A 13,696-nucleotide genomic window follows, 5' to 3' on the forward strand; every position below is an offset into this window, starting at 1 on the left:
GTCCAAATATACTGCATGTGACAGATGGAAATATGCTAGTTTGTATTGGTGCAACATTTAGCCGACCAGTTATGAAAACCCAATTTCTAGTGGAAAATGAGCTGAAGCAAAAGCAAGCCCTGAAGTTGTACACAGTAAGATTGATGCCCACAGAGGAGGCTATGAGGAGCCTCTGGGAAACGAGCACTTGTATCAGCAGGGGGATTAAAGAAGATATGCAAAGAAAGAGTCACTGGAAAGATAAATGTGTAGGCATCTTGTGAAGAACACAAAAATGAAAACCCTCACCAGGGAATTACATCAAATTTTATTCACCTTGAACCTGCAGTGAATTCATTCTTCTAATTTTATCCTTTGCATACAATGTCACTGTGGCATTACAGTACACTGTCTCTGGTTAAGCTGCTGCCGGTGGAAGTGTTGTGGCACTGCAGTATTTAAAAAACTACTGGCTTCAGCTTAGTTCAGAATTACTTTATCTCTGAGAATGCTTATGAACTGGGCTGCAGCACTGACTACTTAACAGTTTAGGAAAAATCCTCCATGAAAATACTTTATATATCTTTATGATTTGGTACATAAGTATCAACTTTTTTACTGAACATAGAGGATTGAAATACTTTCCAGGTTGAGAACATTTTTATTATTTATCTGTGTGCTATTTGTTTGTTAAAGTTCACTAAATAGTTATTTCACTCCATAGTTTATCTGATCAACAAATATAATATAATTGTTGAGAATTACAATATTCTTCAGATGAATAAGTTTGATAATGTACTGTAACTGATTATACAAATACTAATATAGTGGTGGCAGCAGCAATAACAATAGCTGCATAGGTTGTGATTAAATATAATTAACTCTTTAATATTTGTACTGGAAGCATAAACGTATTTAATAAAAAAGAAGATAAAACTCTGTGCCTTCTCTGGGACAACTAAGGGTGTTGTACATGTTGAGACATGATACATTATGATTTGATAGGCTATCTATATGCTCATGTAGATATGTTGAGAGGCAAGGCAAGTTCAGTTTATTTATATTGCACCTTTTAGATAGAGAGGCAATTTAAACTGCCTCACATACAGTTAAGTGAGTGAGTGTATTAGAACAACATCAGATAAACAAAATAAGATAAAATAAAATAATAAACATAGACAAAAATAAATAAATACATTTGCAGTGCAATAACAGGTATCCTTAAATGCAATAAGATAAATAAACGTGTAATGGCATTACATTATGACATAAATAAAAGTCAAAGGCATAGTTTTTAAATATTCGGTCAGGCAGAATAGTGGCTAAAAGCAGCTTCACTGGTTCTATTATCTGTGCCCATAATGGAGGAGGATTGAGGAGGTTTGGGCAAAGAAAATTCAGTGCTTGTGTGGACTTCTATTGTGGTACCGACATACAGAACAGCAGTACTATTACTAGTTCCTTAGTCCTTAGTCCTTATATACCACACCTTATATACCCTCCCAAATGAATAACTTGTGCGGTATAAACCACCAGTGGGGGTTCTGAAGATACAGACGGGTGACAAATTGAAGGAAAAACCAACATAAAATGTCTTAGTTGGGCCACTACGTTCCGCCATAACAGCTTTAATGCGTCTTGGCATTGATTCTGCAAGTCTCTGAACTCTACTGGAGGGATGAACACCATTCTTCAAAAAGATATTCCCTCATTTGGTGTTTTGATGATGGCGGTGGAGAGCGCTGTCTAACACGTCGGTCCAAAATCTCCCATAGGTGTTCAATTGGCCAAAACTTTGCCTGCTCAACATATTTATACATGCAACAAAGCATGATTGGATGTTATTGCTTAATTATACCATGCAGTGCACATGTGTGGAAGCATCTGCATTTATTATATTTCTCCACTCATTTATTCAGGTTTTTCCTTTAATTTGTCACCTGTCTGTACATACATAGTCACAGATCAATTGGCATTTACTGAGCTAAATATCAGTACGGCTCCTAGTTTCAGGAAATACTTAAAAAAAAAAAAAAAAGAAATGCATAGTGTCTTCTCCCACTTAAACACAGTGGCAAATATAGCCAAAAATGATATAGCCAAAATCCTGACCAGAACACAGATGAGTGACACTGATCACATTACTTTATGTTTATGTATTACAGCACCATCTCACAACAGACAACTGGCGTATGTGATTATGGTGCCTACCCAAGTGCTCATTTATATTAATGCTATGTGTTGACCTGACTTAACTGGATGGCAGCTGCAGACCAAGGAAACCTCCACAAACACACACAGCATGAAATACAACACCCTGAGATGGAGGCGATTCTCCATCACAAAGACTAAGCAGGAGAAAACACTAGGCGGGCACACAAACCCAACAACCAGTTTATAGCTTCCAGTGAAATCCATGCATTTTTAGTTTCTATGTGAAACACACCTGATCATTCATTGTGTTAGCCGTTTAGGACATTTCTCACATTTTTCACTGCACATTTAGTTTCTCTCAAATTAAATGTGTAAAAAAATGAAGTGTTATTCTATCAGGCACACAAATACTGGCAATACAATTCTCTTTTATATGCAGTGCTGAGAACTGTTTCCATTAGCTTAATAAAATATTGGTGTTTGTAATTATTTTCTAACTGGTTTGGTTGGTTGGAATTAGTGTGATGGTTTATGAAATGGACAGTTGCGTTCTGCTTGACACACATGCCAAGATAAAATTCTGACAGCAAAGACACCAATTTCTCTTGCCTTTAGTTTAATTGTGACAATATTTGCTTAAACTGTATTTACACTATACATGCATAGTGACTGGGGAGGGTCCAGCACATGCCTCCGTCCTGTGTAATTATTGATAAAATGTGTCAATCAGCCCTTGCTCCATGGATTATAAATCACGTCAGTCATGTCTCTTCTGGCGTAAACTTGGCCAGATTGCTTTGATGTGATTTCATACTTGTCCCATGTTACCAGTTTCCATGCTACTTGGGGTTTAATAGTTTAATGTAGATTGTGTGAATGTGCACTGAGCTGCTGACAGGTTTTTATACATTATGGTTTGTAGATGTAAATACTTCCTGCAATCTGACTAAAAGTGTAGTAATCTACTAATCTATCTGTTTTGCAGGCCCACCATGTGAGAGCAAAGCCACCTGTGATCCAAATCCATGCAGAAATGGTGGCATATGCAAAGAGAACCCCGAAGGATTTGTTTGTCATTGTCCAGAAAGATTTTGGGGCCTCTACTGTGACTCCAGGGTGGATGTGGATTGCATGTCATATGGATGTCAGGAGGAACAAATTTGCACTGCAGGGGAGCACGTGAGGACTTAATTTTCCTTATTTGTTTTATCTCAGCGGGACATAAACAAGAAATGGCACATGGAAATTAATATAGTGTCTTGAAACAAGATCAGATGGCTTCATTCTGAAGGCTGCAACAGCAATTAATTTTTCCTCCTGAAGATGAGCTAAGGGAAAGAGTGTTTGCTTCCTCTAGCAATTTGATTGAATGACCCAGCGCATATTTAAGTGCCAATTTGAAATGGCTCTCTTCAAAAGCTTTTTGTAATTGGATGCCTACTGCAATTTTCACCTTTCACTGGAAATGTTATTGTGGTCATACATTTTGCAAAAGCAGTCGTACCTCTAATGTTGCAGAGGATACACTAGAGAAAATACAGTAATGCTCTAATTGTCTTTCTCTAACGTTTGTTTTGTTCATTACAGTTTGCCGAGTGCACCACACATTTTCATAACCCACCTAAGAATACCAGAGTACACCAGCCTAAAAGGGACATTTATCAAAATAATGCTTGATATTGCTGCTGCTTGACACAGATATTGTTATAAAAGCTTAATGTGAAATTCAAATCCCTGTAACTATGAATTACAAGAACATCAGTGTTTATTAGTTTCTCATCATTTCTGAAACTCATATTAAAACTTGAATAAACCCTATTATTTGACTACTTTGATTCAATTACATATAATTGTAGAGATCAGTTAACAAATAATAATGTGAATTAATCAAGCCACATTTTACAATTACAGTGAAAAATTCTTTTATTGATTTTGTTGCTATACTGTACCATTGTGGAATCTAACCTTATCTTCTGAAGCTAACGGGTGACCTGGTTTGTTTTGCCTCTATATGCAGGCCTCTGAATGTATCTGCGCGGATGGTAATGTGGTCCCAGCATGCAGGAGGCAGCAGAACCTGTGTAGCCCATCACCGTGTCTCAACAATGCCACCTGTGTGTCCAAGGGAGATGATTATGTCTGCAGGTGAAACACATACATGGATCTAATAGAGGCTGCTCTCATAGTCGCCTTTCTAGATGACTAGAATGTCGTGTGAATATGTCTCCCACTGAGAACGAATAAAAATTGATTTTTTTTTTTTCCTCCACCTTTTAAAGTGATTAGGATTTACGTTTCACTTAAAAGCTCTGGTCTTACAAGTAGTGCCTGTGCAGCTAAAGCCAGGTGTAGCTTATTCCTCCGTGCCATAGAGCTCGATTGTTGTCCAAAAACTATTAAAAACACATCAGTGAACCACACCGGGTGACATATTCCTTCATTACGATAAACATGGGCACTTATTTTGAGTGGTTCCCTCATAAACTGTCCTGCTGCTATAAACACTCAGCTGAGCATCAAATTGTTTTAATCTGCAGCAAATGCACTTTATCCCCCTGTTTGAGTGAAATTTGATAAAAACTATAGTGCCCAGGTGTATTACGAAATTAATAAACCTTTTTTTAAAAATTAAACCATATATTAAAACAATATAGAGAGCCAGGGAAGCTTTATAAAGCTTCACATTTTCAGTATGAACAAATTGTCTCCAGTCTGAGTGCGACAGAAATAGTAGTGAAATCAAAAAATATTAGGAAACGAACAAAGTAAGTGTTGATTTTGGTGTTTTAATTTGTTAATAATATGAAAAATATACAATAATGCCAGCCCTTATCCTTTAAATTTAAAAAATTATATCATCTTATTCAAATTTATTGGAATGATAGTTTTCAACACAGCATAAATCTATAATTGTAGGGGCTCCACTCTAAACCAGTATAAGCATTTGGTATTAAAACATTTGCTTCATGAAGCCTCTTGGCTGATACCGGCTTCTACTAGATTACAGTCTGCCTTTGATGCCCTCTAGATACTTATCATCACACTGAAACCTGTTTTAAACGCAGACTGGAACTCCTGCTAGTACTTAGATAGTGCTAATGTTTGTCCATAACTAAATCTGTATCCAACTTGAACTTGTATAGTGATTAAAACACCTATGAATACGGCTGTATAATACTATAGATTTTCATCCAACACCCATGTGACACCTCTTCCTAAAAAAACAAGATAGTTTAGATGTTTTTGGGGGGGGTGTGATTCACACTTGGGATTTATATGAAATTGTGTTCTGGACTATATAAGACTTAATTTTTTAGGCCTCAGTAAAATATGTGTAAAAGTTGTAGGAAAGTAGTATCTGTAATTTGTTCTGATATGTTATAACCACCCATGTGCCAATCCAGGTCAAAATACACAGTATGGCAAGAATAAATTGCACAAACTATTTCACCCAGGTCCATATCACAAACTGGTCCCGCAGAAAACAAAATTATAACCCCATGAATCTTGTAACTGAAAAATATGGCTTGTTAGTGCTCAAGGCTCAGGGTGAATTGATTTTGATGACACTGACCTCCTCTCAACAGATGTCTGCGAGGGTTTTCCGGGAAGAATTGTGAAGAAGTAATTGACTACTGCAGGCTGCTCAATATCAACTGCCTAAATGAGGGATTGTGCTTGAGTGTAATTGGCGGATATCAGGTAAGTAATTCAATGTTTCAGTCATAATGAAATACTCAGAAGCCCACAAAATACGACCCATGCTGCACCTTAATGGATGTTACAGTATGAACAAAGACTGAAGATGTTTCTAAAGCAGAGCAGTGATACATAGTTTTTCTATGACTTGACACTGAAATAAAAGCATAATAAAGTCCATTAAATATTATTGCAGCTAATCTTATCTAAGCGGTGCAACAATCAGTCAATATACTATATTGTTATTTCAGTATGTTGTAGTTTTTTAATGATGCATTAATTAGTAAATTCAACTGATTTTTACTGACAAATGCTTCAGACTGGCACAATATTAAACATTACATTGGAAATGAATAGATGCTATATGGTCTTTTGAGCACATCAGGCTTTAAACAAAAAAAAGGCATTGCATGTCACAGCATAAAAGGTCTTTCCTTTCTTTGGTCTACATATTTCTATGCATAAAAAATCTGTCATTAATAGAAAAAACAAAGAGAATAACAAAACATCATTGGAGGGATATGGCTACAGACAGTAGTAATCCAATTCTAGCTCATTAATCATTGTGAGTATGTGGACGCATTGCTCAGACAGACAGGTTCTGGTCTAATTTGCCTCTCTATTGCTCAGTGTCCTCAAACGTCTTTATTTTTTTACAACACCTGAGACTGCTCCATAATGCCCCATAGCTCCTAATTATTCTCCATCGGTCTTGTTCCATTAGACCACTGAGAATGTGCTTAATCTAAAACCTCCTTTTAGATACTTTGTGTTGGTGTGCCTTCAATGGGGGTCAGACATAATCAAAAATTGTTGCTCCCTGCAAATGGGCCATTTCCTCTTTTTTACATTTATTTTTATTTATATTTTTGGTGGTTTTCCTATGAGTATGAAAAACCATTGGGTAGTTCATTAAGGGTAGCCTGTTCATTTAATGCCTGTAGTCATCATTAAGATGCTCTTAAGGGACAGAATAAAACTAGAGATCACATATAACAGATTTTATGATAGATTTACAGAGCAGGACAATTTTGCTTTGGCTCTGTACTCCAGCACATTGGGACAGTACATATGTTACCTTGTTTTTCAATATCTCTGACTTCTGCCTTCACCCCAATATAGGCAAGGTATATAGAATTTCATTTGCGGTGCTCACAGCATTGAGAAATTCTATTTTAAAAATTCTGTAGCAACTTTTATTTCCAGAAACAATGACCTGGTTACTCTGGATAATCCACACACCTCATTGTCAGCTGTTTTCATTTTAACTACTTTCTATACAAGAATTCGTCCCTAAGAAAACTTAATGTCTTTCAGTTCATTGTCTAAGTTTTCTGGCCCACAACTTAAATTTTTTGGTTCACTCTCACCTCTCTAATCGGCATTGCTTTCGGCTCTAAATCCCACTGTACACCACCTGCCCAGCTCCAAACAGCAGACAGATTATAGTAAAGCATTTAGCCACTAAAGAGCCAGAAGTTAGTGCAGACATGAATGTATAATAAGAGCTCTTATAATACATCCATGGGTGCAGACCAAGCGGGTAGTTCTGGGTCTGAAAAGTGAAACAATGCGGAAGTGCATTCTCTCCAATGGCCATCAGGGGGCAACTCCACTGGCTCCAAAAAGAAGTCTGATTGTATGGAATGGTCTATGAGAAAATGACCCTACTTCTCACTTCTCACAACTGTTAACATCTTAGTTAACAGCTTCCTAATGAGTTTATGGTCTCAATCGCTAGTTTCAAGTCTTCTGCAATACAGCATGATGTTCACTTTGTAAAAATTTAAATTTGACAATAAAGCAGGGTATGGTTTAGGGCGTGGCTACGTTGTGATTGACAAGTCGCTACTGCGGCAGCAATGTTAGTTAGGTAACGTAACCATAGCGTAACCCCAGATTCACAGAGTGTAGGCGTAGTTGTCGCTATTTCAGTGTGTTTTCAGTTCATGAAAGTTAATTGTAACATTTTGGTCACCTAAAGAAGTCTTGTTCAGCGTTCGGTTGTGATTAAAAAGCCCTCTAAGGAGTAAGATATTCCGTTTTTTTGGTAGGTTTTGTTTTCATGGTTTTAAGCATGTTTTTCACAAGCGAAAATTAGCATTAGCATTATTACAGTTAACCATAGACTGTAAATACACCGTGCTAAGCAAGCTAGCAGATAGCGTAAGGGCCAGCTCCACCCTTTGTCCAAATATGGTCACTTCTCATCACTTCTGGCTCCAAAAATCGAAGATGGTGATGGTCAAAATGCCAGAGTTGAGGCCTCAAAACGCAAGTCCACAAACTAATGGGTGATGTCACGGTGGCTACGTCCGTTATTTTTATATAGTCTATGATGCAGACCAAAAACACAGCTAAAAGAAGAGTGAATATTGGACTTAGATTTGCCTGGGAGCCAGAAAGACATCTCCAAATGAATGGTAATGTTGCTGTGTGTCTGCTGGATGTGTAAATAGGCATCTATTTGCAACCAAGTTCACCACAGCAGCCTAAAAGGTAATAATCAGTGTTGCCCCTAAGTGGCCAAAAAATCGGTTATTGCAGGTTTAAACAAATGTTTTAATGCTGTTCGTAGTGCAAAGGAAATAAAATCCCATTCACCTCCATCATATTGAGGTAGTGGCAAAAATCTCAGAGATGGATATCTCAGAACTGCATGGCTATGTATGCTATTCTATATGCTCATCAAGGTAAAAATGCTGCGATTCCTGCACTATTTTCAACCAATATGACTGTGAACACTCACAAACCTCCCTAAAGATGAAAGTGAGCAACTTTAACCTCATTGTCGTCATTTCATGTCAAATCCAGTGTGCTGGAATAGAGCCAAAACAATGACAATGATGTCACAGTTCTAATACCTACCAATTGCTTTATCAAATGTTGTATAATGTATATTGTACCAGGTTCACATGAATATGGTACTGTTTTCCTGCAGTGTGTCTGTGCCCCAGGATGGATTGGAGAGTTTTGTCAATATGTAAGCGATGCCTGCCTGATAAAACCAAACAGGTGTTTGAATGGAGCCACATGTATTACAACAGGTCAACCATCATCTCCCCCACAGTACACCTGCATATGCCCCCACGGCTTCACAGGTGAGATAACTTTGCTTTATTATCTGTGTTTGCCCCCATTCCATCTGTCTGTGCGTCTGTCTGTTGGCAGGATATCTCAGAAAGTGGATCAGTTTTCACAAACCCTTGTGGGAAGGTTGGTTAAGGGGAACAGAATGACTGATTGATGTTTGTCGAAAATCTGACATTGAACTGGCACATCTTGACAGTTACATGGTGTAGATGTTTGTGTTCTACTCTGACATTTACAGACTGTTTTGTTATGTAGAAATCATGTAAATGCTATGTATATACAATGTTATGCAAAGTTGTGGAGCAGACATGCAACATAGGCAGTGAAGGCAATAATTTTCTGAATATTTTAAGAGGGTGAATCTGCAGTCTCTATGCAAGACATTTGACACAGAGCTCTCATGCTGAGTGCAATCCCTAAATTATGAATGAATCTATTTTGCCTTTGTTGGTGTTTTAAGACAGATGGCATAAAAATGGCTCAAAATGTGAATAAGCCATGAGAAACTGATGTATCCCATTAAAAGTGCATGCTCGGATAAATTTACTTATAATTCTATGGTCACAGAAAATACTTGTTTCTGGCTGGCAGGTGTCCATTAAACTTTTATGTCATTTTAAAAGGAAGGAAAATACTTTCTTGGCCTCTTTGTCACTTATTTTCTTAAAAGGGATACTTTGCATTGGTAACATAAATCACACTTACCGTGTTGTATCAATAGATACACATGCCTAAAAAGATTTTAACAACACTTTCGTTCTGAAGCTATTTCCAGAATCTTCACCTGCTCTTCTAACCATCTGGATAAAAAAAATATTCCGTCTGCTGCACCATTAAAAAGATTTTTTTTTTTATCCTTTTTCACAAGTTGCAACTCTGTTTCCTAATCCAAACAAAGATGGTAGCTGGTGGCTACCTGGATGGGAATCAGAGCTGCCTTAACCATGCCAAACTCATCTTTTGGACACAGCTACCAACTTCTGCAAAAGTGTCCTGCAAAGAAAGCCACAACAGCCTCCACTGTGTAAATACTTATGTATTTGTGTCTCAGGTTATCTCTTTGAACATAAATGTTTTCCTAAAAGCGGCAAAACCACTTGGCTCATACTGCATTATCAGATAACTCACTGGTGGAACTAACCCACTGTAACTGATTAAACTTAAAATTTAGAGCTGCATTAAAGTGGCTATAATCAATATTTTTTTGATAATGTATCAAATGACAATGTACAGTATATACAAGAGCTGTTGCTTGTAGTGTTGGACCTACAGAGGTTTATCACGACTCTGCAGATCCCCTTGGCTTTATGGAGCTTTATAGTGAGTTTCAGCTCATTGTTAAGCTGTCCAGCACACAACTTTACAGTTCTGATTCGCTCTCACCACTCTTGTAGCGTTGTTTTCAGCCTCAGCAGGCAGCTGTTTTCAGCTAAAAGGCTCTGAAAACCCGCTGTACACTACCTGCTCAGCACCAAATGGTGAGCAGACACAGTTAGCAACCAACTGGTGAACATAGTTGAGCATTTAACAGCTAAAGAGACAGATGATAGAGGCTAAAAAAAACAAAGAAACACAAAAACCAAACATTCTAAAAGGGTCCATATTTAATTTCCTGTAGCAGTGTTTGCTAATATCTATAGCTCAAAGTACACTTGGACCCAGCCTGTTCCCTGGTACCACAGTGTCTAACCTGTCACATTGGGGTGAGGAAATCACATTTGGGACCTCTAATACTGTACATTGATTACACTTAGGTCAGCGGGGTGACATAGTAAGAGGGAAGGCCTCTCTTTAACCACCTGGTTTAGGTTCAAACTGGCATGTTCGCAAGCATACTCTGATTAAGTGTCTCAAAAGACTGATTCACTACCAGCTAAAGGTCTGCTATTCCGTAACTGACCTCTAACCTCTGACCACCTCTAACCACCCTGATGAGGTGGACAAGCAAAGACTCCCTACAATGATCAATACCTTTTTTATTATTAGCAGTATTTGTTGTTGCTAGTTGAGTTACTACAAAGGCAACCTCTAGAGAGAGGAAATCTAATGTAGCTGAAAGACAAAACACATTCAGTTTGTCTTCTTCTAAACAGAGAAGCAGCAGAAGTAGCAACCTATGATATAACTAATGTCTTTAAAATGTAAGTGGATTGAAAAATGACTATTTCAGGACAGAAATCTGTGTTTCAGTTGTGATTTGCAAATCACAAGCCCACCACAGTTTTTAAGCAAAGGCCTGCACTCTTGATGAAGCGATTTCTTTTTTAACCTTGATGCTTATGTGCCACTAGACCTGCCTGCTTGACATTTCTAAGGCCTGCTGCTGATTGCATTTAATCCAAGCACTCGGGCAAACTGCTTCCTAATTAGCTGCCAGCTCAGAACATGGCTGAAACTTGTTAAGCTATCAGTGACAACTGTTCTAAAAAAACAGGGGAACAAGGGAGAGACACAAATACAAAAGTGGTTATTACAGAGTGTGGGATTAAAAAAAGTAACCCTTTTCATATACCATACTTTAAAAAAGATTGAACAAATTACCAGAAACCAGGTGTCATTTCTATAAATGCATCATTATTTCATGGCCACAAATATGAGAAAAATCTACATTCCTACGTCATATTTTAGTAATGACAAGTTAATCAGAAACACATTTTTTATTGCAAGAACAGTGGTTAGTCCACATAGAAATAAATATCAGTGCATAGCTATAAATAAGGTATATGCTGTAGCCTGTAGCTCATTCATTCATTCACAGCTGTGCCATTTTCCTCCATAATACAAAATTATGTGTGGACATTGCTTATCTTAACAATTCATCTGCCTTATACGAGCCCAGAGGAATTTTACTTGTCCTATTATCAAGGGCAGATATAATGTTACTGTTATACCTTTTTATAGCAGAAGCACCTCCTCAATTGAATACAATATATTAACATCTCAAATATGATTTTTCTTTTAGATTCTCTGTTCTAGGCATTATTTGACCAAGAACAGACAGTATGGAACAACACAGATTATGATCCTGAACATTGTTTATACTGTATAAGAGTTATGATGGTGCCACATGATTGTTCTTCTCTTGTTCTATTTCTTAAACAACCAGTGAATATGATTTTTTTTTCTTCCTCAGTGTACTCAGGGTTTGGCCTATGGCATTTTTCCCCATCTAGCCTTAAGTCCTGACACACTCACCTGTCAGTCAGATAAGCCCTTACATAGCACTACATGAGCAAGATTTTTTCCTCTGTTCAAAGCTGAAATCTGTTGCCACTTCAGTAATGGAAAATTGTCTCTTATACCACGGCAGGTCTTAGTGACTGATAGAATTCATCATTTTCTGGCATCTTGGGATTTTTGCTTTGGAATTCTGAGCCATGCAGCATAGAAAGGCCAATTTAATTTCAAGCTTTGCCCAGAAACCCCACTGTACTCAATCATAGATCATAACTCAGGATACATTACTCAAACCCTGGCATTCGGATTTCATTTTGGAAGGCTTTATTTTTCACGAAACAACAACTGTTGGCATATATTTTGCTGGTCTCATTCATACACGTGTTCTCTTTTAATTATGTGGATAATAATAAACTGTAAGACATGGAAACTAGACATGTAGTAATGTGATGCAAGTTTAAAATCTACCTAAGGTTTCTATGAGTGCGGTTAAAAGACAAACTGAAACCATTTGTAATTCTTCACATGAAATGTATAAGGTCTTTGCATTTGAACCTTTATCTGGCAAATAAGAATCTATTGGGTTTAAGGTATCTGTAGGTAAATAATGAATGAGTGCAGAAGGAAGTAATATTCTGCCAAAACTCAGTTCCCTCAGACATTGAAGTAAAACATTCAGCAACCTAAATCACCAAACTTCATATTATTAAAGTTTCCCAAAAGAGGCGACAATACTACATGATTTATTTTATTCACAGCGATAAATGAGCATAGGCGTTTCACAGATTTTAGTAGGACAAATTTGTATAATTTTCTGCAGCACAGCATGGCATATTTTGTATATAATGACCTGTAGCAACTACCGTGCAGATGATATCAATCATAGTGTTTGTGCTGTAGCATGAGGTTGCCGCTGTCAAGAAGGGACTTTCACTACGTGTCATTGGTGCTCCGTTATTGATGATAGGACATTTTAAATTAATAACTTGCACTGGAAGACACCCACCCCCCAACCGCGGCGGTAGAACTAGCAGCTGCTGAGGCAGCTGAGCACCAAACAAATCTCTATCAAGCAACCTGCATCCCCCACCTCCTCTGATCTCTTCAGCCAGGACCAAGGTTGCTAAGTGTCCATTTTCTTAACAAGAAAGTGAGCCTGTCCAACTAGGGGTATATTTTCTCTAACATCTCTCTTTGCTTTTCCAGGGACTCACCATCTGAATCCTGCAGCAGTATAAAGGAATTTTTGTAGCCTAATTATTGTTTCAGGAGAAAAAGTGTTCAAACAGTTGCAGGCAACTCTTAAAGAATTTCTATACTACTCTCATCTATGTATGCTAAATATCAAGCTATTGTACTGCCAGCAGCCAGTTAGCTTAGCCTAGCTTAGCTAGCATAAAGACTGCGGAGCTAGCTGTTTCCCCCTCCTTCAAGTCTTTATGTTAAGCTAAGCTATTCAGCTGCTGGTGGTGGCTTTATTTTTATTGTACAGACATGAGAGTGGTTTCAATCTTCTCATCTAACTCTTGGCAAAAAAAGGAATAAGTGTATTTCCCAAAATGTTGAACTTCCTGTAATGAATATGTCAGATGAG

General features: G+C 37.6%; 1 protein-coding gene across 2 annotated transcripts in view; it reads left to right on the forward strand.

Annotated features, from left to right (window-relative positions):
* eys (eyes shut homolog) overlaps nt 1-13,696 on the forward strand; it is a 171,832-nt gene that overhangs the window by 11,609 nt on the left and 146,527 nt on the right. For both annotated transcript variants that reach the window (XM_044372008.1, XM_044372009.1), the window contains exons 4-7: nt 3,119-3,312; nt 4,151-4,278; nt 5,721-5,835; nt 8,774-8,933. In XM_044372008.1, coding sequence (XP_044227943.1) covers nt 3,119-3,312; nt 4,151-4,278; nt 5,721-5,835; nt 8,774-8,933 — 597 coding nt within the window. The remainder of the gene's footprint in view (nt 1-3,118; nt 3,313-4,150; nt 4,279-5,720; nt 5,836-8,773; nt 8,934-13,696) is intronic.

Source organism: Thunnus albacares, chromosome 14 (assembly GCF_914725855.1).
Source record: "Thunnus albacares chromosome 14, fThuAlb1.1, whole genome shotgun sequence".
In the NCBI taxonomy this organism is placed as follows: domain Eukaryota; kingdom Metazoa; phylum Chordata; class Actinopteri; order Scombriformes; family Scombridae; genus Thunnus; species Thunnus albacares.